Below are 25,778 nucleotides of genomic sequence, written 5' to 3' on the forward strand. Positions count from 1 at the left end.
TATAAAGTTTTCTATAACTTTTCCAAGTGTAATCGACAATACCTTAGCAATAATTTTAATATCTGTGTTGAGCAAAGATATAGGTCTGTATGCGCAGACCTCCAGCAGATCTTTTCCCTTTTTTCCTATTAACATAGCCTCCATCATAGATCTAGGTAGTTTCCCCTCCTGGGCTGAGTCATTAATGACCTCCACCAAGCAGGGGAGAAACGCTTCCCGGTTTCTCCTATAGACCTCAAATGGTAACCCATCTGAGCCCGTAGAAGTGTTACCTTGAATTGAATTCAAGGCCTTCTGTAGATCAGTCACAGAGATCGATGAATATAGATCAGATCTCTGCTCCTCAGATAACCTTGGAAATGTAATATGGTTTAGGTAGTCTTCCATCTCCTGTTCAGATACCTTACTTACTAAAGTAACAGTGGAAGGCGTCCCTAATTTCTTCCTGACTCTGAAGAATATTACCTTGTGATGATCTCAATGCAAGTATAAAGGGGGAACTACCCTGGTTCTTAACAATGTTACATAATAGCTTACCAGGTTTCCTTGATTCTCTAAAAGCATTATAGCTGGAGAAAAAAAATCCTTAGTTGAGCATTTTCATACATGAAATCACCATATTTTCGTTGTGCCTCTATCATATCCTCTCGCTTAACATCTTTCTGATAATATGCTTGCTCTTTTCTATTAGCCTCTTCTTTAAGTTCCTTCTCTTTCAAAGCAAAGTCCCTCCTCATAAATGCTAATCTACTCAGTAGGATTCCCCTAATAAATGCTTTCATAGCGTCCCAGACATCTACCCCAACCAAGATCCATCTCCAACAACAAAGGAGAGTGATCGGAGACCGATCTTGGCTCATAACACATTTTGACCACGCTGCCAACATATCCGTGTTTAATTAGAGCCAAGTCAATAGACATGAGCCCCCTGTTCTACTACAGCAGGAGAAGGCCTTGGTACTACCATTCTTATGCCTTCAAACATCAACAAAACCCGTTGCTCTGCAAATTTTTGCCAGTGGGGAAATATATCTACAAGGAACATTTTCCCCCCGGGTACTACTGAACCTGTCCAGTTCTATATCTATTACACAGTGGAAATCGCCAATAATGATAGTTGCACAGCCTTCCCTCTGATCCATAAATCTTATTAGTTGACCCAGTATATAAAGAGAATATGGCGGAGGAATGTATACAAATGCGAAAATACATTTTGAACCATTTAATTTACCATGGAGGGAGGTATATTTCCCTTCCCCATCACTAGACATGGAAATGCACTTAAAGTCAACCTTTGTATGTATCAATACAAAAATCCCCCTAGAATAACTAGTGTAGACTGAGTGATAACAACTCATCCAGTTCTTTTTTTGTTAAATGAATGGTGTCTTTAGTCAGGTGTGTTTCCATTAAACCAACTATGCCTGGAAGATGTTTAGGAATCAAATAAAAAATGGCACATCTGGTAACTTTGTGCCCCATACCTCGTATATTCCACGCTAATATCTTAACCAATATACTGGGTCAGAAAAAAAAAAAAAAAAGCAAAACTCACCCCACCACCCCATCCTCATCCCACCACTTGTCCCCCGGCTAATATCAACCTGAGAACTCTATTCCAGAAATACACCTTACCCCCCAACAACACCCACCACACACAACAAAGGGGCTGCAGCCTTCACAAGTCCATAGGACTATTTAAGTCCCTTTATATCCAGCCATCCATTCTGCAGCCTCCTCCAGTGTATAAAAAATAGGAACACTATCCTCAAAGACAACCTGCAATCTAGAAGGAAAATTACATGATTTTCCTATTAAATGACGTAAAGTTATGATTTTATGAAGGACACAGAGGCGAGTATTGCATTAACTCTCTCTTTACTTCTACCATAGCAGCAAAGAAAAACAACATTGAGGGTACAGAAACCATGGTAACAACCCCTCCCCTCAATCCCAGTGTATATAAGGTCTGTTCCCATTGGGGTCCTCCTCTTTCTTTGTGTACTGCCAGGAATTCCAACTGAGACCAACAGGAAGAGAAATAACATCTTCTGGACAACTCGACCGGATCGACTGGAAAACTTCTTCCGAGACCTCCTCAACTGGAAGCAAGAACAGGGAAAACCGGAACTAGAAGCAAAGAATGCTGGAGCATGTCCTCAAAGACCTGACCTCTTCAACCTATGAAGAAAACAATTGATAAGGACAGAGTGGGACAAGTATCACACATATAGCACTGTTACTGGTTAACAGGGTACAAAATAGCTGAGAAGTTAAACCGACAATCAAGAAGGGCAATCAGGGAGGGTCAGCAAGAGGGGTGGGGCAATACTCGCCTCCATGTCCTTCATAAAATCACGACTTTACGTAATGTAATAGGAAAATCATGTAATTGTATATCAGGACACGGAGGCTCATATTGCAAGTTTAAAGTCGAGCCACCACAGAGGAAAAAGCGTGAGATGGTGGCCGAAAATAGAATTCACGGAAGGTGGAGGCCCTAGACCAATCTGGTAGCTTCATGACATCTTCCAAGCGCGCACCAGAGGCAGTCATGGACTTGGCTGCCGCTCTCCGAACTGAGTGTGCGGTAAAAATGGAAGTATCAACCCTCGAGAGGGATAAGATCCACTTGACCCAGCGTGAGAGTGTAAGGTCTGCGGAAAAAGATGAACAGATGAGGATGAGCCGAAGAGCGTAATCCAAGCGTGTGTGATTCATATTCTCGTAGGCAAGCCACAGGACACAGCTGCGGTGAAGAGGGAAAAAATGGATAGGACACAGAACGGATGTTAGTTTTCGTACGTCGAGAGATATTAAACGTAACTCCCTCTGGATTAAATGCACGGGCGTCATGGTCCAAAGCCCGCACATCCGACACTCTTTTGCAAGAGATCAGGCAAAACAATGTGACCAGTTTCGCGGACAACTGTCGTAAAGACAACTGTTCGTTAGACGGCCATGCAATGAAAAAGTTCAAAACCGTAGACACATCCCAGGTCGCCGAGAAACGTGGTCTCTGTGGCCTGGAAAGACGAGAACTTCGGAGCAGCCTACAGACTAGAGGGTGCTGCCCTGCCGGGCATCCATCAAAACCACTATGTTGAGACGAGATTGCGGACTTGTAAAGGTTGATAGTATGGTATGCTTTACCTTCTTCGAACAATAACAACAGAAAAAGCAACACAGCATTTACAGGTGCCTCAACGGGATCCAGATCCCGAGTGAAGCACCAACGAGCCCAGGAATCCCAGGACGCCAGATAGGCTCGTCTAGATCCGGGAGCCCATGCACTCTCCAGTAAGAGTCTAGTCGTGTCTGAAACGCCCGTGACGTCCCAGGGACCCCCAACACCCTGCATGCAAGGAGTTGTAGAACCCCTACTTGAAGCAACAGGTGCAGCTGACTGGCTTGTCCTTTGAGTAAGTGAGTGTGAGCGGGCAGGAGGACCGGTTCGTCGATGAGCAATTCTAACAGGTGGGGGAACCACGATTGGGTTCTCCAAAAAGGCAGAATCGGGACTAGTTCGGCAGATTGGCACCGAATCTGAAGCCGAACCCTCGGGATGAGCGCAAACGGCGGGAACACGTACATGAGGGAGACTGACCACTGTTGGAGGAAGGCGTCCATCGCCTCCGGATCCGGCCGCCAGCTGAAAAACCTGGGAAGTTGTGCGTTCAAACGTGACGCAAAAAGGTCGATGAAGAAAGGGCCCCATCGAGATGAAACGGCAGAGAAGACTGTCATGTCTAATTTCGCTGGAGTCGGTCATGAAACGCGAACTCCAGTCTGCCTGAGTATTGTGGAGGCCCGGAAGGTACTCTGCGACCACCATGATGTTCCTGGACCAGCAATGCTCCCAGAAATCTCTTGCTAAGTGTGTCAGTACGCCCATGCAATTCACGTATCGGACCGCCGATACATTGTCCATGCGGAGCCTGATACATGCTCTGACTGTGTCGTTGGCAAAACTCCGGATTGCTAAAGTGCCTGCCAGGAGCTCCAGAGAGTTGATGTGAAGTCGCGTTTCGTCCAGAGACCAGGGCCCTCCGGTGGAGATGCCGTTGCAATGAGCCCCCCAGCCATGAAGCCTGGCATCCGACTCTATAATGAGGTCCGGCTGGGGACCGAAAATCGCTCCCTGCCATTCCACACCGAGAGATTGTGGATCCACCACGTCAATTCCTGTCTGGTTTCCTCGTCTAGAAGGAGGGTGTCGGCATAAGACACCCCCGCTCGTAGATGTGCAATTTTGAGGAGTTGTAACGCCCTGTAATGAAGAGGAGCCGGAAAAATTGCTTGAATGGACGATGCCAAAAGACCCATTATCCATGCCAGGTGTCTCAGGGATACCTGCGGCAGCGTCAGGGAGTGTCTTAACTCCTTGTGAATAGCTCGCACCTTCGCCTGGGGAAGACTGAGTGTCAGAGCAACGGAGTCTATGGTGAACCCCAGAAACTCCATGGACGTGGAGGGAATTAGACACGATTTTTCCCGATTGATAATGAAACCCAGGTTGGTGATGAACGTCATAGACATCTCTAAATGATCCTGGAGGACAGAGGGAGTGTGAGCCATGAACAGAATATCGTCCAGGTAGATAATTAATCGCACTCCCTGGCTGTGAAGCCAAGCCACTATTGGGCGCATTAGCTTGGTGAAGCACCAAGGAGCGGAGGAGAGTTCGAATGGGAAGCATGTGAAACGCTAAACCTAGTTGTTCCAGAGAAAACGTAGAAGATCTCTGGAGTAGGGAGCCACGGGGACCGTAAGGTAAGCATCTTTTGAGATCCAGTTTGGCCATCCAATCTCCAGGCAGAAGCATATCCCTTGGGAGGTGGATTCCCTCCATTTTGCAATGACGGTACTGAACAAACACGTTTAGAGATTTGAGGTTGATCACCGGGAGCATTTGGCCTCCTATCTTCTGCACTAAGAAGATGTTGCTGACAACTCCCATGTGATCCGTGGGGGCTAGTTCTATCGCCCCTTTGTGATATTGTCAGCTCCCTGTGAACGAGTGTTTGTGCTTGGCCGGACAACACCATGGGGTGTGGAAGAGACAGGCCTACCGGGTTGGCTCCGAGATCTATCTCGAAACCACTGACCGTGGACAGTATCCATGGGTCGGTGGTGACACCTGCCCACGCATGCGAAAAGAAACGGAGTCTGCCCCCGATGCAAACGACAAAAAAAAGTAGAGGGTATTGGGACTCACCATATGGACGTCTGGCACCTGGATTTCCACGGAACTCTCTGGATCGACCTGGTCCGCCCCGGGATGGGAAAAAAGCGGGCTGGTGGCGTTGATCCTGGAGAGATGCCTGGTATGCGCAGGAGCCTCTACCCGAACCTCGGGTGTGAACAGAGGACCGGCTGGACAGGCGGCCCCAGGAACTGCCGGGCCTCGCGGAGAAACGATTGGGAAACACCTTGCGCATAGATGTCTGCGCTTTGTCGAGAGCCGTAAAGGCACCAACGTATTTGCCCAGCTCCTTAATGAAAGAATCCCCAAATAGGAGACCGTGGGCATCCTTGCCAGCCTCTGATAGTGCCAGATTGGCCAATCATCAAAATAGCTTTCCGCCTTTCTATGGCGAGCGACGTGTTCACGTTTCCGGCTATACAGATAGCCCTCTGTATCCATCCCCTGAGTTCTTCAGGGTCCACTTGCTTGCCGTCAGCCTTAGCAGCCTCGGCCATGTAAAAAATCTTTGCAAGGGGGCCAGTTATGTCCAGGAGCTTGTCCTGACATGCCCTCAGCGCAGAATCTAAACCCTTGCGAGGGTTAAAACCAGTTTTGGCCAGAAAATTGTACCATCTTGGGATCCACTACTGGTGTGTTGCATATTTTATGCGGGATAAGTGGCTGTGGGCATTCAGCCCGTAATTTGCTACGGGCCTCTTTATTAAGAGGCTTACGTATCATGGCCTCCATATAATGTGCCACATGTGTGGCTGGGAGCCACTCGGAGGACCGGGGATGGTGTAGTGAGTCCGGATTAAATAGCGGTTCCCCTGCCGGATCCATAAGGGAAACGGCAGATCCTGGCGCTACATCCGGGTAGGCGCCAGTAGGCGGCCGGTTCCGGGAAGGGTTAGCTTGGGGAGACGGATCCACCTCAATATCGGCCAAATCCTCCTCTGAATCATGCAGAGAATGCAGTTATGCCTACTCCTCGGACTCTATCGGAGTTGGACTTGGGCTATGACCGCGCCGACTTCCATAACCGCGCACGTTCTGCCTGGCGTGGACAGGCTCTTTTACGCGATCCAAGCGCGTTTACCATTGATGGAGCAGAGCCATCAGTCATATGATTTCTGGAGGCAGATGGAGGTGGCAACTGTGGCAATTGTAAATCCTGGTGTGCAGCATGAGGCTGGGCTCCTAGGACCTGGGAAATGGAGTGTGTGAGGACAGAGGACATATAGCCCATAGCTGTCATAATAACATTTGAAAATTGACAGTTGTAATGCCAATGCCTGAGCCTTTGAAGCAGAGGGCTCCAACACTGTTCTGGGGGATGGAGAAACCTGGCTTCTGGGAGCAGGGGCTGGTAAGGGCAGTGTAGTGGGGGGGGGGGGGTGGCTGAGATATGATGGCAGCAGAAAGCTGGAGGTAAGTCACCTCACAGACAAAAGGACCCTAAAACAGAGGAGAAAGAAGAAAAAACGGAGCCAACCTGGGCAATAGAGCAGGAACACAATCGCAGGGCCGGAAGAGGTTGTGGGCGGTAGACGAAGCTAGACGCGGGAAGGCCGTGGGGGGGGGGGGGGGCGTGTCAACAACGCCCAAGATGCAGGAGAAGCCGGCACGTCGGACGAACCCCCCCCCCCCCCGATATCCCGCGAGATCTCGGGCGCTAGAGGACAGCGGTGAGGAAAAGAAATCGGGGACCAAGATGGCGCCTGAGGAGAAGAAACCCTGAGGTAAGATGGAGCCACAGACCAGGCAGCCGAATGGCCAGTAAGTTAGAAGTTTGGCCGGCAGGCACAGGGGGCGCAAGGGGGAGACAGAACAAATTGAAGCGACAAAAGATGGCGCGGATAAACACTCGCAATGCCGCAGGAAGAAAAAGGGGAAAAAGAACCTAATACCGATAAAGTATAAAATCGGACAACAGTATTAAGAGAGTACTTAATGTTAGCCTGTGACAGTCTTTTTTTGACAGCCACAAAGATGCGTCTTTTTTCCCTTTGTGTCCTATGTAAAACCATTATAACACAAATCCGATTTCTCCCTCGCTCTCTTCAGGATCCTATCCCTATCGTTGGAGCTTAAGATTTTAGCTAGCGTTACGGACGGATAGGACCTACAAGTTTTTTTTCCAGCTTGTAAACGATGTACACGTTCCACCCCCAAAAAAAGGAGAAAAATAGTCCTTCCCCAAGTTCATCAGTAGCCATGTTTGCAAAAGTACTTCAGGGTCCTTGCCTTCAGCTTCTTCTGGAAGCCTTATGATTCTAATATTACAACGTCTTGATCTATCCTCTAGATCTGTAAGTTTTGCTTTCAAGGCCCCCCCTTTTCCTCCGGGATGTCCATATTACTTTATGATCAAAAAACGCACCTGCGGTAGAGGTGCGTTTTTTGCAATATGGATGCGTTTGTTGTTAACCCTAGCACGTATCCCATGAATAACATTCCTATGGCCTAAGGTCTCGTATGTACACTTCTGGATGTTTTTCAAGGTTGCTCTAGCCAAATATAGTGGAGACTTCTGCTTTAGGTTGATGGCCTCAACAAACGCATCCATATTGCAAATAACGCACCTCTACCGCAGGTGCGTTTTGTGATCATAAAGTAATATGGACATCCCGGGATGTAGATGGATGGGATATAAAGTTGAAGTTGATATGTTGCATTAGTTTGTTATTTTGGTTTCAGCCCAGTAATTTATGTATTTGAAGAGTTTGCTATAATGTTAAATGTACCAATACCACATGAGCAGGTGAGAGATACAAATGTTCCATGTCGGGTGTTCCACTCCACTGAGTTCCCAGGATCCCTCCATTATTTCCCAGGACTGAAATAATGGAGGGTATATAAGGTATATTGAATTTAGATGCTGTCATTACCGCTGAGGAAAGGGTATGATCCCTGAAACGCGTCCGGTTCGTGACAGCAAAGTTCTTCCTCTTTTCCCAAGTCCCCCTGTCGAGTTCCTAAGTTGCTGATACCAACAGGTAACCCCCTGGATCCCTATTGACTGGATTTGTGGACAATCGCATGGTCCGGAATCTAGGACCCAACACAGCATTATTCGAGCTGTTCCCTAACGAGCCACGTGTATCAGGTGGTGTGCCGCCAGGTCTCGTGGGACGCCGCGTATCGGACCTAGAGACCACACGGGACGCCGAGGTGAGTCCGGGGGGCGAAGCAAGGACTATTCCCCATCTCTGCCAAGCAAAATAAGAGGGGTAATGTACTTTGCCCCATGGGGCTACATTTATCGATATACAATTGCTACGCTACTTATGGCAGTGCGGTCTAAATTATAGACCAACAGCAATATACATTCCCAGAGGACAACACATTGGGATCCAGATTATCTACTCAGTACTTGGTTCACAGCTTGCAAGAGCGGCCACTATATTACTTGTGTGGTTACCACTATATTGCTTGCTTGGTGCCATTCAGGCGTTTTATGCCCATGAGGGCACATTTTTTTTACCACGTTTGTACCGTATTATATTGTATTTTATTTCATGTATGTACTATTTTATGCTAGTAACCTTTTATATTAAATGTGGTAATAGACATTTGTTTCTTGGTGGTCCCGGATATTTTGAGTGCCCTCCTATTTTTTATACTTTTTGCACCATTTTCTCTGGATTCGGGTGGATCCGTGGAGTGAGCACCTGGCCTTTTGGGAGCGTTTGGGGTGAGCCGCTGTTCTCTATATTACCTAGTAAATCACCTGCTATTCCAATGGCTGTAGCTATGACATTTCCATCTTCACTTGTAACCACTGCAGTCTGTCATTGGTCTTGAGGCCAATATCTGGCTACAAGTAAAAGTGCGGTGGGCCTCTATCAGGTTAGTATTGGGTACATGCATTAGATAGTTTGTCTGACATACCGTCTATTATATGGACCCATGATGACATCAGCAATTCAGTAAAACAATTTCTATATGATTGTTGTTTTAAACTCCACGAGTAATTAAAAGTCTCAGTATAAATCCTAATAGCACAATATCCACTGTGGAAATGTGGCAGAGAAAAAGCAGTGTTATTCATTAAAAGACATACAGTACATCTGGGAATAAATACCTCGCCATTCTTATCCTTATTTGCACTTTATTTGTAAAGAGCATACTATTTCTATATAGAAACACATAAAAAAATATATAATGTAGTTTTATTGAAATAAATACAAGTTAATACTAACTAACTGAGAGGGGAAGTTAAAGGGGTTCTGCAGTTTGTTTAAACGGATGATCTATCTTCTAGATAGATCATCTGATCGGCGGGGGTCTGACACCCAGGACCCCAGCCGATCAGCTGTTTGAGAAGGCAGTGGCGCTCCAGCAGCGCCGTAGCCTTCTCACTGTTTACCACTGGCCCAGTGACGTCACTACTAGTATCAACTTGCCTGGGCGGGGCTAAGCTCCATTCAAGTGAACAGAGCTTAGCCGCGCCCAGACCAGTTAATACTAGTCGTGACGTCACTGGGCCAGCAGTAAACAGTGAGAGCGCCGCTGCCTTCTCAAACAGCTGATCGGCGGGGGTCCCGGGTGTCGGACCCCCACCGGTCAGATGCTGATGATCTATCCAGAGGATAGGTCATCAGTTAAAACAAACTGTAGAACCCCTTTAAAACGGTTGTACAACACAGGGGACCTTTTCTACAGACCCGCCAGCTTGGCCGGACCCATGGTGGTAAACATACCTGATCCCTGCCACTGGATTCGAGCTCCATCGCAGCTCTGCAGGTCCTTGGTCTCCCCATGTCAACATTCAGTTTGACGTGGGTCACCTGGCCACAGCAGTCACGTGTCACCCATGCATTATGTCACTTCATCATGTGATTCATGGGTAACACGTTACTGCTGCATTCAGGTGACCCGTGTCAAACTGGATCTTGGCATGAGAAGGGCCCAGGACGTGCAGAGCTGATAAGGCAGCAATGGAGGCAGAACACAGTGGCAGGTAATAATATGATTACCCTCATGGGTTCGGTGGGGGGTCTGTAGAAGAGATCCCCAGGGGTTAAAAGAGGTGATAGATCAGCAGTTGAAAGCTTCTGAAACTCTTTTCATGCCCCCAAAGTATTGGCCTCACCTTTTGGTTTGTGCAATATGAACTTTGAGATTTCATGACCCCTAGCTGAGAGCAAGTATAGTGGTAGAATACTTGATAATCAACTTGATGCTGGTAGGTGGGCACAGATGTATTTTGATCAAAATATATTGGCAGAGAATCTCAGATTTTATCATATCACAATGAGAATTTAGCATATATAATTTTTGCACCTATTGTGTTTTTATGGGGCCGGTGAAAATAACCGAGCTGGCTCTGCTATTTCTGTCGGCCCCATGGAATTGAATGGGAGTGGGGGCCGCGCATGCGCAGTACGTTTTGGGGAGCCAGCCACCACCGTGCGGTGCTCCGTTCTCTATATAGGTGTGGGACCCGTACCTATAAGACAATGGGGGCATATCCTAGCAATATGCCCCCATTGTCTATGATGATATAACCCCTTTAAGTATTTTAGTGTAAAAACTTGAGATGATTTTTAGCTTTACATTAGTGTTCACTAGATATATAGTTAATGGATTCTCAATGGTCTACACTCCATCTGCAGCTGTTTTACAGACAGGCTATAGCATAAATTGTCTCAACGCGTATGGCAGAGAATATTTTATCCTAAGTTTTATCACATGTTTATAAAACTCCCTTTGGTCATAAAAGGAACAATCTAAGTTTGTTCTGTTTTTTGATATAATATTCCCTTGCTCATCATATTTAAGTGAGCTTGTATGACTGTCTCCTGCTTCATCACACAGGAGACTCTTTTATGTTCATACTGCTGGCGCTGTGCAGGATTTTCACCTAATCATGATATGGTCTCAACTTTTTATGTCTTCAGCTTGGTTGTTAGGTGCTCATTTTATGTTTGTGTGCAGTAAGTACAGCGATGAGATAAAGGTTCTCTACTTGTCATCAAAGTCCAATTTCTAGACTGTTTCACTGGGATTTTTGTTTTGTGAACGTTGCGAAACCCATTTAAGCATTATTACAACCCATGCAATATATTGTGTTGCTCTATATGAAGCAGATACATATTGATGTTTGGGCACTTTCTTGCTATTTAACAGCACATTCTGCAGAAGAAATATACACATGTCATCTGTTTAGGACTGATATATCAACCGCATACCACGTAAATGCTTTATATGAGAGATAGGAACTCTGTTCTGGCCTCTGCTGTATCATATAACTTATGCCTTAATTCGCTGAAACGTACAGCCTCTTATGTGGACCAGAAGTTACTTTCTCTATTCATTCTACAAAATGCTCATTCTGAGGGTCATAGGAATGAATTAAAGGGGTTGTCCGAGTAATTTTTTTTATTCTTTCTATGTTTCTAACTAGGCAAATGTTACAGCTTTCCAATTAACCCACTTTATCTCCAGTGGCTGGTTTCTCAGATTTCACTGAGGGTCACATGACCTGTGATGTCAGCTTCTCTCCCTGCTCTGATAATGTCTGAGCACAAGCCTGTACACCAGAGGTCACTGTTCTGGCCACGCCCCCTGCACTGCCAGCTGCTGCTTATTGCTCTCTCCCAGCATTCTTAACCTCTTCAGCTGCGCAGACTGCAGGCAGTGAGGAGACAAATGCTGGGCACAGGAGCTGAAAGAGAAGTTCTGCAAAGCATTGCAGGTAGGGGAAGATCCTGTGTGTATTAGCAGTGTCATTGTACAGCTGGGACTTGTAGTCCTACACATACAACATGCTGCTGAGTCTTCCAGCAGGCAGACATGTCACTCAGGGCAGCTCTTGTATTCACTCCCTTAGCAGTGTCATTGTACAGCTGGGACTTGTAGTGCTACACATACAACATGCTGCTGAGTCTCCCAGCAGGCAGACATGTCACTCAGGGCAGCACTTGTATTCACTCCCTTAGCAGTGTCATTATACAGCTGGGACTTGTAGTCCTACACATACAACATGCTGCAGAGTCTCCCAGCAGGCAGACATGTCACTCAGGGCAGCTCTTGTATCCACTCCCTTAGCAGTGTCATTGTACAGCTGGGACTTGTAGTACTACACATACAACATGCTGCAGAGTATCCCAGCAGGCAGACATGTCACTCAGGGCAGCTCTTGTATCCACTCCCTTAGCAGTGTCATTGTACAGCTGGGACTTGTAGTACTACACATACAACATGCTGCAGAGTCTCCCAGCAGGCAGACATGTCACTCAGGGCAGCTCTTGTATCCACTCCCTTAGCAGTGTCATTATACAGCTGGTACTTGTAGTACTACACATACAAAATGCTGCTGAGTCTCCCAGCAGGCAGACATGTCACTCAGGGCAGCACTTGTATTCACTCCCTTAGCAGTGTCATTATACAGCTGGGACTTGTAGTTCTACAAATACAGCATGCTTCAGAGTCTCCCAGCAGGCAGACATGTAACTCAGGGCAGCACTTGTATTCACTCCCTTAGCAGTGTCATTGTACAGCTGGGACTTGTAGTTCTACACATACAACATGCTGCCGAGTCTCCCAGCAGGCAGACATGTCACTCAGGGAAGCTCTTGTATTCACTCCCTTAGCAGTGTCATTATACAGCTGGGACTTGTAGTACTACACATACAACATGCTGCAGAGTCTCCCAGCAGGCAGACATGTCACTCAGGGCAGCACTTGTATCCACTCCCTTAGCAGTGTCATTGTACAGCTGGGACTTGTAGTTCTACACATACAACATGCTGCTGAGTCTCCCAGCAGGCAGACATGTCACTCAGGGCAGCACTTGTATTCACTCCCTTAGCAGTGTCATTATACAGCTGGGACTTGTAGTTCTACACATACAACATGCTGCCGAGTCTCCCAGCAGGCAGACATGTCACTCAGGGCAGCACTTGTATCCACTCCCTTAGCAGTGTCATTGTACAGCTGGGACTTGTAGTTCTACACATACAACATGCTGCAGAGTCTCCCAGCAGGCAGACATGTCACTCAGGGCAGCACTTGTATTCACTCCCTTAGCAGTGTCATTATACAGCTGGGACTTGTAGTACTACACATACAACATGCTGCAGAGTCTCCCAGCAGGCAGACATGTCACTCAGGGCAGCACTTGTATTCACTCCCTTAGCAGTGTCATTGTACAGCTGGGACTTGTAGTTCTACACATACAACATGCTGCTGAGTCTCCCAGCAGGCAGACATGTCACTCAGGGCAGCACTTGTAGCCACTCCCTTAGCAGTGTCATTGTACAGCTGGGACTTGTAGTCCTACACATACAATATTCTGCAGAGTCTCCCAGCAGGCAGACATGTCACTCAGGGCAGCACTTGTATTCACTCGCTTAGCAGTGTCATTATACAGCTGGGACTTGTAGTCCTACACATACAACATGCTGCAGAGTCTCCCAGCAGGCAGACATGTCACTCAGGGCAGCACTTGTATTCACTCCCTTAGCAGTGTCATTGTACAGCTTGGACTTGTAGTCCTACACATACGACATGCTGCTGAGTCTCATAGCAGGCAGACTCAGGGCAGCACTTGTATTCGCTCCCTTAGCAGTGCAGGGGGAGGGGCAGATATTGTTTTTATTGCAAGTAAGCAAGGGCCAGAAAAGAGCCAGGGAAATGAGGATTTTTTTTTCCCCCTAAAACTTGCTTAGCTTAGTTATATATCGCTGACCATCAGATTTACAGTGCTATATCTTTTTTTTCCATAACTTGGACAACCCCTTTAAGGGAAGTTTCCAGTTAATATTAATCATTTTTAAAAAAACAGGGTGGAATGACTTAAAAATAAAAAAAAGGATTTCTCAGCTCCACTAATCCCCCCCCCATCCCTGACGTTTCGGTGATGCTCTGGGGCCTTCTGCTCCCCACTTCCTGTACCAGGTTGACACGGTGAACATGCCAGGAAAGGTCCGCTCGACCAATCACTGATCTTAGCGGTGACATTGGAGTATTGAGCTGGGGCAGGATGTGGAGAGCAGAGGGAACTGCGCCAGTGTTGGAACAATATTGGTGGGGTATTAGTTGAGGTGAGTATTTTCTATTTTGGCCCATTTTTCCTTTTTTTTTTCTCTATTTACTCATTGGAAAAGCCCTAAAAGATTCAGCACGAGTGCCGGTCACGCGGTTCAGCAGAGGACCTGATGCAGTTTTGTCCCATTCAGGTCAACCAGAGTGACGAGTCAGTGGCCGCTCTATCCAGGACACATGTTTTCCCACAACAGTAATGTGTGTCAATTCCACAAGCTGTGATCCTGCAGCTAAGATCTGTGTGTATCATGAAAAACTATTAGGCTACATGCACACAACAGCGAAAAAAAAAACCGTAGATCATCCGTCATAGATCAGTTATTTTTGATGGGAGAAAAAGTCCTGCATGCAGAGCTTTTTCTCCTGTCAAAATAACGGATCTCTGATGGAAGTGACGCAAACTGATCATAACAGATGCGTAAAATGGATGGTTTTTTTTTCTGCTCTTCTGACAGATCAGAAGAATGGATAGCTAAACGGCGAAGTGAACTTGGCGTTAGGAGTAAACTCATCATCCACAGAAAAAAAAAAGTTGCAATTTTTTTGAGCCAAGCCATTTTGCTAATTTGCAATGTTTTGTCCATTTCCACCACGCTTACCACTTTTCTAAAAGGCGGCTGGGTGTGGGCAGGGTGAAGCATACACAGTCTGACAAATGTATTATTGCGCATGTGCCAGAAAACTGGTGTACAATGCAACAGAAATCTACACAACTCCTAGGTGCCATAGATTTCATTTCTGGCACACAGACCTCCGGAAATGCGACAACATGAGAAGGCTCATGCACACGTATTTTCTTTCTGTGTCAATTTTTTTGCAGACCTTATGCGTAACCATTCATTTCAATGGGTCAGCAAATAAAAAGGGAAGTTACCCCATGTACATTCCGTTTTCCGTATGTCCGTTCCACAAAGGGATAGAACATGTCCTATTATTGTCCGCATTACGGACAAGGATAGTACTGTTCTATTAGGGGCCAGCTGTTTTGTTAAGCAAAATACAGAAAGCACACAGACGTCATCCCTATATTTTTGACAGATCCGTTTTTGCTTCCCGCAAAATACATACAGTCGTGTGCATGAGCCCTTAAGAGGACTGCGTATGAAGAGCCGATCTTAGTAAATCCATACATTATTCTTGCATGTGGGTACTCGGATGCCTGTGGTGTGCCCCTGGGCAGGGATATGCCAGTTTGCCGGTTCCAGGCAGCTATGTGTAATATTGGAAGGATCTTGTAGCTAAAATAAGTCATTCTAATAATAAGCTTTTATTAGGGATTTTCTGAGTGTGCATTTCCTTTTTAAATCCCTCATTTCTTTGTGGTTCACCAGAGGTAACCTTGCACTTCAAGATTTGTGAAATTGCCAAACTGTGTTCTTTCCCTTTCTCATTGGTTTTCATGACAGTTTTGTTGAATTGGCATCTGCTAAGTCTCTCTGTCTCATCTTTCATAAATTGCACGCTTTAGGAAAAATAACACATTTTTAATGATATGTGGCTAGGCACCGCTTTCATCTTTGAATGGGTGGTATCGTGCTACCCATATCATTCACCACCTTTCTAGTCATTTAACATGTCTGTGTTATCTCCAGTTCCGCCTCCTCTCCTTGTTAAATCCTTTCATTATCCTACAGCAGAATGATCACTGTGTTTATGCCCAGTCCTAAATATTTTCTGAACTTTGGTGAAACTTTTATTAACCCATTAACCCACAAATAATCGTGTGATAGTGTTCATAGTGCCCTTGCCCCTCTTTCAAGAAAATATATTTTTTTCATCTCCGTTAAGCACAGTTTCTGTTCCATTGCCAGGGGTACTGTTGACCCTGTTATGGTGGTGGTGCCACCCATGTTGATTTATGATTGAACTCTGCAGAACTCATCAGTATGCACTGGTATACAGGAAAAGATTTGTATCATTGTATTTACTGCTCACTCATAGGGTTCGTTATGATTACTGTATACCCAATAACCTTGGATGTGTCTTAAGGGGTGTATTAGACACCGCAAAGCTGCAAGCGATTGTCGGTCGCCAGATAGCTAGCAGAGGACACCGCTGCTATTCCGTTATGCCATTGCTATTACATGCAGCGATCTCCGCAGCAACATGGGGAGGAGCGATCGCTATGCCATCCCTCGTCCCCATGCTGTATAGTGGATTGCCGATCTGCCACTGGCAAATCCTGATCTGAAGGATCTGGATTGCCCGATGAACGAGCATAATGCAATCGGCGGCAGTATGGAGGCTGTATTGCACTGGCCGTTTCTTCGGCCAATAATCGCTAACAAGCGTTCGTTAGTGATCATCTTGCAGTGTAAAGCCTGCTCGTTAGCTGAGGAGACCTCTGCTATTACATGCAACTATCTCTTCCACAGTATTTGGAGGAGCGATTGCTATGCCATTGCTCATCCTCATACTGTCTAGATCGCTATTAGACAGCACAATCTGCTGCCGGCAATAGCTGATTTTTAAGAGGCATTTGGTGGCGGTATTACACTGCCACTTGAGCGTTCATTATCAGCTGTAAAATCGACCAGTGTAATACAGCCTCCATACTGCCGCCGATTGCAATCAATATGTTTCAGCATGCTGAAAGATCAGGATTTCCCGGCGTCAGATCGTGCGGTCTAATTTTGATCTGTCGCGGGGTAAACCACCAGACAGCATAGCTATCGCTCTTCCCCATGCTGCGTTGGAGATTTTTTCCCTCCTTACAATCGCATGCTCAATCGTCCTGTGTAATACAGGCTTTACAATGCAAGATAATCGCTAATACTCCCTTTAGGATGGGTTATCGATATCCCATCAGTGTGGTCCAAGACTCAACACTCCCACTGATAAGCTGTATGAAGGTGCTTGTGCGAGCAGTGATGCACAATATTGCAGCCTAGAACCGGACGAAGGAAAACTTCTAGTTAAATTTCTCACAAACTGTGCAGGGTATGCAGGGCAGTCAGAAATCCAAACTAGTTTACCCCTGCTCTGCCAGCAACCACACCCTATTGCTGGTCATTAAATTATCCAATTGGCTGATATTGCTGCAACCTTTCACACATCCCTGCCCGCCAGCCTCCTCCACTTGGCTGCAGCAGCGCCCAAGAAAGTGCTTTTGGTTACTGCCTAAACAGGGTGACGGGGGAGCAACACCTTTCTCCACAGTAGTGCTCCTGTCTGTACACTTATGTGTGACAGCGGTGTATGAGGGTACAGCCACACAGGACGTATACACTGATTTGTGTGCGGAAAATCCACAGTTTTACAATGCCAGCAAAGTGGATGTAATTTTAAGAAATCTATACTCTGCAAAATAAATCCTCAGTATAAGGGTCCATTCACACGTCCGTATTTGTTTTGCTCATCCGCAAAACACGGACACTGGCAATGTGTGTTCCGCATTTTGCGGACTGCACATCGCTGGCACTCTCATAGAAAATGCCTTTTCTTGTCTGCAATTGCACAAGAATAGGACATGTTCTATTTTTTTGCGGAACGGAAGTGCGGATCCGGACAGCACATTCCGGCCCCATTGACCATGAATGGGTCCGCACCTGTTCCTCAAAATTGTGGAACGGATGTGGACCCATTTTGCGGACGTGTGAATGGACACTAAATTGACATTCAGTGTGGATTTTAAATCTGCAGCACAATTTCGGCCGCATGCACACGACCGTGGTGTGTTTTGTGGTCCGCAAATCGCGCATCCACAAAACACGAGTGGCGTCCGTGCGCGTTCCGCAATTTGCGTAACGGCACAGACAGCTTTCAATATAAATGCCTATTCTTGTCCGCAAAGCGCAGACAAGAATAGGACATGTTATATTTTTTTAGCGGGGCCACGGAACGGAGAAACGGATTCGGACAGCACACTGCGGCCAAAACAGCGGCCGTGTGCATGAGGCCTTAGGCTGCTGATTTTCACTGCAGCTTTCACCCTTTTCAATGCGTAGGTTGAAACCGAAGGGAAAAAAATCCACAACAAATCTGCAGCAGAAATTCTGTGTCTGTCACTACAAAGTAGTGTTAAAGCTGTGACTCTTGTGAGGTGCCTGCAGCACACTAGTCAGTGCTACCTAATTGTGCTGCCCCGCCACCCCCCCTCCATAAATTCTGCCTGAGGCAGGAGACTCACCTCACCTCATTGTTGGTGTGGCCCTGATATAACCCTAGATTCATTTTTGAATTTTATTTTTTGGAAAGATAGAAAAAACTTGTAGAAACTATATTTGACCCAGTAGAAACTACTTTGAATGAGGATTCGTTGGGTTTGTATTTTATTCTATCCAGTGAATAAAAAGGCTCTGTTAACTCAATATGAAATCCTGCCTAATGAAGGATTACCATGTCCGGGGAATGTACATCTGTGATGCCTCTGTTTCTATGCAACCCTAATGCTGCCTCCTATCCATCCTGCCAGACTTTAGTGAATTTTAGCAGAAGACCTTGAAATAGAGGGAGATAATTTATAAAATTTAAACCCATATATTGTTGATTCAGAAAATGTCTACGTCTGAAACGGTGTATGCTTACTTTCTTATAATTAAAATGAGTGGGATGGAAATGAGAAAGCCCAACGATAACAAATAGTATTTTCTTAGAGCTGTTTCGGTACGGTAACAGCATGCTCTTCATGATCTACAAATATGTGTCTGGATACCATCAAGCATTAATTAGGTGATATGCAGCTGCTAAAGTGCTTCATTTTCTTGCACAGGCCGACTGGATCCTGAACATAGGTGAGCAGGCTTTGGATATCAGCATCGTTTCTTTTAATCACACGGTTTTCTCAATATTTGTACTTGGCGAGAGAAACTTCTTCTGCCTCAAAGAGAACGGACAGATCCGGTTCATGAAAAAGCTTGAGTACAGTCCAAGCTGCTTCCTTCCATATTGTTCAGGTTAGTTGGAGAGTAATGAAATGCAATCTTTGGAGCACCACAGGACCTGGTGTACAAATGTATATATGGTTCAATGGGCTGTCTGCGTACTCTGTTCCTACTGATCATTTGCAGACACCTTTTTTTGGCAAGTGAGTAGAGTAAATAAGAACATTTAGTCAATATATTGTCTTTGAAGCTGCCACCCCTTTACCTGTATAGAGCCAGAATTGTGCTTGCGTGTCTAATTATCTTTGGCCTAAAATATTATCCAAAGCCTAAGGCTACAAACTCAAGCGACCAGTTTTAGAATAGTGAGAAAGTTTACCTAAAATGCTGTAAAATATATGAGAAAATGTGTGCTTATCAAATGTATGAGTTTTTATTTGACCCATTCATGTTAGTATCTATCCAAGTGCAATACTTTGCAGTTTTTATGATCTATTTGAGCTTCAAGGTTTTTTTTTATTCCTTCACACACTACAAAATCAGTTAGGTCAGTTGACTTTCTTTTCAAGTGGACTTACAGTTTGCCTCCAATTGTAGACAACTTTGCCTGAATCGATGGTGTAAGCAAAGATAAGAAATTGTGTAATATACGGTAACTCATTAGAGAAAAATGCCCCTTTCTTCACATATCAGCCTCATTCCTCCTTATCTCCTAAATTGTTCACTCACGCATTCAGTCTGATTTCACTGATCAAATTAATCTCCAGAAAGGAGAAAACTAACTTTTTATTAGCTTCACTGAGGGATTAGATTGCATACCATCCATAGATGTTTATGTAGAGAGGAGAAGGGGACAGGAGCAGCAGACTAGTTGCTATATCATCTTTCATTCAAGGTTCACAGAGAAGAGGAGGTCCTGCTCACCTATCTCTCTATCTTTCTGTAGTACACCCTCAGCATCATGGTGGACATTATACACCAGAACTGAACAGTGTAGCTGTAAATCCAGCACTGGGCCGAGTCTGAAAACGTATTAGATCTTTTAGCAGCATATGTGTGTGTCTCGCTCTAAATCTTCTGCTTCCTTCTCCACCCTCCTCTCTTCAGAATGTAAGAGAAAGCAGGGATACAGGCATAAAAGTTGCTGAAGCCAAGGTTCGCTGTAAATGCTGTGGTCAGTCTGTCAGCAGTCTGCCTGCAGTGTTACAGCAAATACTGTACAGTGTGGACTGACTGCAGCGTTTACAACAGTGTGTTACTATATGCACACATGTACACATCATCCTAAAGGTTTTTCAGCACATGTAATATAAAATGTACTGTACTGACAATAATATATTCCTCCATGACTAATAATACATACAATACTATACATTGTTTTGGTCCATATAAGCTACAGGAAATAAATACGGCAAAATGTAGTTTTCTTAGACTACAAACTAAATGCATAGCTCTGAATGTATTCTACATTAAAAAAAAAAATTATATTTTTTTTTCTTGTTATTTTACAGTGAGTGAAGGAACAATAAACTCTTTGGTCGGAAACCATAATAACATGCTACTTGTGTACCAGGATGTGACACTGAGGTGGGCAGCTCAGCTTCCGCACATTCCTGTTGCAGTAAAAGTTGCCAATTTCCAGTAAGTATCCCGAAATATCCACTTATTTGGTTTTGCTAGTACATGAGAAGGTCTTATCTCTTCAAACAGCCATGGATGTTGAGCAAGGGAATTGTTTGTGTTTCTAGATTTACATGTCTTTTTTAGGTTTAACAATTTACTGCTGTTGTCTAGGAAGATGTGGATTGCTGCACACTGCTTACTGGATTTTTCTGTCATACCTAGTCGCTTTATTTCTTTAGTCTCATTAGTTTATTAGCTGTTCATAGTGTATTTCATTTTTCGATTCTGCTTTGTTTGTTTTGAAATTTTTAATTGCAATAATGTTATAGGGATTTTTTGCCTATATTTTCACTGCTAAATAAAACTACATTGAAAAATCTTTTTTTTTTATCAGTTTTTTTTTTTGTAAGTTTTTTGGACAGCGAGTTTAGCTGCTCTGAGCTTTTAACAGCAAGCAGTTCAGATACTTGCTTTATAGCAGCCACACGGACATAAGAAACTGTTAGCGATGATCTCATTAACGGTTTTATTTAAACAATAATTTCTATTGAATGTACAATAAAAGAAGTTTATTGTAGTAACGTTACAGATACTCTTTTTGTTTTGCCCCCAACAAGGTTTAATTAAACGGTCCAATACCTTGGCATGCCAGTTCCCCTGAATAGGTCCTCGTTTTAATCATTTTTATTTTTTATTTTTTTTACTGACTGCCTTCCAAAAGCAATAATTTTTATTTTTCAGTTCATATAGATGTATGAGGGCCTGTTCTACTTTCTGCTGGCACCATTTAATATTCCATACGATGTACTGGGAAAGCTGGAAAAATATTAATGAGGTGAAATTGAAAAACAAAATGCAATTGCTCCTCTTTATGGGACACTATCAAAGCCAGTTCAGTCAGATACCAGGGAAATAAAAATGTATATGTGTGTCAATAATGTTAAAATATGGCGAGGTGATGAGGGCTGACTGTCATCTGTTGTCCTTAAAGGGGTTTTCCAGTTATATAAATCTTTTAAGTAATGCCCTGCCTCTTGAAAAAAGAGGATTCATACTTGGCTTCTCCCTGTCACTCCGATCCTTTGCGCTGCCTCTGCCTTCCCCGCACTTTTTTTTCTAGTAGTGCGTGCACCGCTCCAGCCAATGGGTTTCAGTGGTGACATGGCCACAACGGCTGGTCACTACTAAAGCCACTAATGGCTGGGGTGGTGCATGTGACCATGACCATAGCCAGCCAGATGTAAACAGTGCTGACATCAGAAGATGTAGAGAGTGGACTGGAACGACGTGGAGCAGGTAAGTATGAATCATCTTCTTTTTTAATCTTCTTTTTCAGGAGGCAGGCTGGGGGCAATACTTAGAATTTAGTTATAACTGGAACACCCTTTTAAGACTGGGGATACATGGCCACATGTGTCGCTTGACATTAATATTGTAATGTGGCATTGCAACATCACATCAAATGATTGTCAATGGGTACTGCGACATGACAGTAACAAGAAATAAAACACAGTTTTAGTTTTTCTTTGTGAATCCCATGCAACTTTGTCACCATAGACCGCAATGCAAGTTTCGTGCCACTGCGACTTTTCTGAGATTTGGTTGTGTTTTTACAGCCTAAACAAATCCCTAAAACTTTTCTGAGAGTTGCTGAAGAGCAAAATATGTTGCTGTGTAGACAGGGGTGGACTGGGAACTAAAAGTGGCCTTATGTTACAGGTGGATTCAAATTGACAGAAGACAGGGCAATATCAGTCGGTAGGGCAAGCAATACCATAGTGCAGAGCAGTATACCACCCCAGCAGAACAAAATACCACAGTGCAGCACAAAATACTGCCACGTGTGCCACACTATTCAATCGTATTGCTGTCCTGAGGACTTCAATACAGTTGAGTTCAGGATGGAACCTGCGGCTGCTGGTCAGGTGCAAAAGAGATAATTAATTAGTTATGAACCTGGCTGGGGGTCGTGAGGAGGGCTTGGATGGCCCTCCTAGGCATCAGCCCACCTGGAAATTTCCTGAAGGGTCTATGGACGTTATACATTTTTTATTTTTACTGTACTTTTACATCCCTAAAACGAACCATTCAGAGTGTGCTTAAAACTCATTTTATGAATGGGCAGCAGAAGCGCATGGAGTAAGGGCAGGAGCGCTCATTGCTGCTCCTGCCCGTGCTCCCCGAACAATTACTAACTCTTGGCATAGTACATGGGTACCCTGTACCCATGTACTAAGCCAGAATTAGCTGAGAGGGGTCCTGCTTCGCTAAGCTCAGAGAATTGCATGACAGTTCTCTTAGCTTAGCGGAGCAGGCAGAAGCAGGAGCCCGCTCCGCTCAGCTAATCCTGGCATAGTACATGGGTACAGAGAAGGAGTTAGTAATTGTCTGGGGAGCACGGGCAGGACCAGCAATGTGCCCTTACTCCCTACGCTGCTGCTGCCCATTCATAAAATGAGTACTCCGTACTGAGCTGAGTAGTCAGCGGTGTACAGAGAACTGAGTTTTAAGCACACTGTGAATGGTGCGCTTTAGGGACATAAAACAATATTTATATAGTAAAAATAGAAAATTTATAAATAAAGTATATTAGAATTTTTTTAGGGGATTAGGGACAACATATTAAAAATTATTATAAAAGTTTAGTTACTCTTTAACATATTCTATAGATCGATAGATTATTGTCATACCAGATTTGCAGGTAAAACTCGAAAAATTAGAATAACGTGCAAAAGTCCATTTATTTCAGTAATCCAAATTAAAAGGAATTGCATTGATGCAGCTTAAAATTAGAGTTTTGTGAAAAGGTTCAATATTCTAGGCTCAAAGTGTCACACTCTAGTCAGCTAATTAATCCATACCGCATGAGCAAAGGGTACCTGAGATTGTAACTTTGGGGTTTCATAAGCTGTAAGCCATAATCATCCAAATTATAACAAATAACGGCTTGAAATATCTCACTTTGCATGTAATAAGTCTATCTTTTTTAAGCTGAATGCTTTTATACTTTTTTTTACTAACAGCTTTTAGTTTTATTGGTTCCATTTTTAGACACAATTTTTTGAGAGGCAATGTGTAGTTTTTAAGGATTTTGAAGTGTATATGACTTTTTGGTCACTTTTTGCTGAATTTAAGTAAAGCAATGAAAAAATGGTGGATTAGCAATTGTGATTTTTTTTTTTCCCGTTATGGCATTCACCGTATGGGATAAATATATTAATATTTTAGTGTTTTGGGATGCGTCAGTGCCTGTGGTCTTTATTTTTTTATTATTTTATTTTTAATATGAGGAAAGGGAGGTGGTTAGAATTTTTATATATTTAGTATTTTGAATTTTTTTTTACTCCTTTTTTTTTTCTGCCAGGGTTCTTGAACATAAAATAGTTTAATCACTTCCCCCATTGACTGCAATGAATTATGGTACAATTGCAGGCTATTGAGATTCCTTATGTTCTTATGGAGACTTGCGACAGGTAGGGCTCCATATATTGCTGCAGTAATCTCGGAGCCTTTAGAAGACTTGAGGCTACCACAACGAATGAATGGCTCCCTCAATCACTGCATGGGTAATGCTGTTTGGACCCAGGAGCTCTGCGCCCCAATGGGAAAGCCTCTCAGATGCTGTGGTTATAATTGATTGTTTATAACAGCAGAAACCCTACGGCTAGGACATTTGCTCAACTTTTGAGCAGGCGCCATGTTTAAAACCCCCGACTTCCACCATAAATGTATGGTGGTTGTCCTTAAGAGGTTAACAGTTGGCACAAGGCATAGCATACGATACAGCTGTAGGCCATGGAGAGCTTCAGCTGTGACTAAAAAGCTGCTACAGATCATCATAAAGAAAACTTTTTTTGTTATGTTTCCCATGTTTTTTGGGTATGAAACATAATTGCGCCAAAGCTCAAATGCTGTTAACCACACCCTTACCAAGTGCCACCATTTTTTTTCAGATTTTTTAAAATAAATTCTGTTAATCATTCTTTTTGTATCTTCATTTTTGCACAGTTTTTCATTATAATTTCATGCACTAAGAAATTTGCAGAATATTAAAAGTTTTTGTGAATTCAGTGAGTGCGTATTCAGAGGTAATTGTCAATTATGAGAAGATCCGCCTACCTGACTCCTAACCATAAAAAGAGCAGTGATTTAAATTAACGAAATGCAAGTTTGGTTTATTATTTTGGGGAAAAGATTCAATCTATCTGTTCAAGTCATCCTGCTCTACAATGTGATGCCGGTAGATTGATCTGCATTTTTACAACGACAGGTTCCATTTAAGCTCCTGTTTCTGTTTAGCCACCTTTTCTGTTTTTATTAGACTTTTGCACACGCTCACTGTGGAAATATACTCTGTTCTATCAATCATTGTCCAGGTATTAGGTTTAAGCTTCCACGTTAGGGAACTACTGGCTTCCAGTTCAGCTTCTCTTGGCTGCGTTGAGGATACGTGTGTGTCCAGCAAGCGGTATGGATCAGTCTTTACTATACTGTTTAGTGTATATCACACATCATTACAGAGCAGGATTCTCAAACCGGTAGAGTAATTGCTAAAACTAGCTGCACCAAAGACTTTGTTACCTGTAAAAACATGTCAGTCTGACTGGGATATCTTCATAAAGAGTTTTTCTTAACAAAGAGACCCAACCTTATGGTAGGTCTGAAAATGTGCTGGGACCTTTTGCTATGATGATAGTATTGCAGCCCTTAGTTCCTAACCCTTTCTTTTGGTGGGAAGTGTATTTAAAAGGGTTGCCCCAGTGTTTAATACTGATGGCATGTCCTTAGGATAGGTCACAAGTATCTGATCGTGGAGGCCAGGGTCCCGTCAGCTGTTTGCAGCTCTTCCCAGGCCAGTGACATGGCATAGGTGCAGCTCAGTCCCATTCGTTTCTACATTTTCTCACGTTACACCCACAAACTTAAATGTATTCTATTGGGTGTTTATGTGATAGACCAACACAAAGTAGCTGTGAAGTGAAAACATTTTTATGGTTTTCAAAATTTTTAATACATAAAAATCTGGAAAGTGTGGTGTGATTTTGTATTCAGCCCCCTATTCTCCGATACCCCTAAATTGGAATTTACTA

General features: G+C 44.1%; 1 protein-coding gene across 1 annotated transcript in view; it reads left to right on the forward strand.

Annotated features, from left to right (window-relative positions):
• The window catches only part of BBS9 (Bardet-Biedl syndrome 9), a 394,796-nt gene that overhangs the window by 102,238 nt on the left and 266,780 nt on the right, over positions 1-25,778 (forward strand). The window contains 2 exon segments of the mRNA XM_044293961.1: positions 18,954-19,137; positions 20,577-20,706. Coding sequence (XP_044149896.1) covers positions 18,954-19,137; positions 20,577-20,706 — 314 coding nt within the window.

This window comes from Bufo gargarizans, chromosome 5, assembly GCF_014858855.1.
Source record: "Bufo gargarizans isolate SCDJY-AF-19 chromosome 5, ASM1485885v1, whole genome shotgun sequence".
Lineage (NCBI taxonomy): Eukaryota > Metazoa > Chordata > Amphibia > Anura > Bufonidae > Bufo > Bufo gargarizans.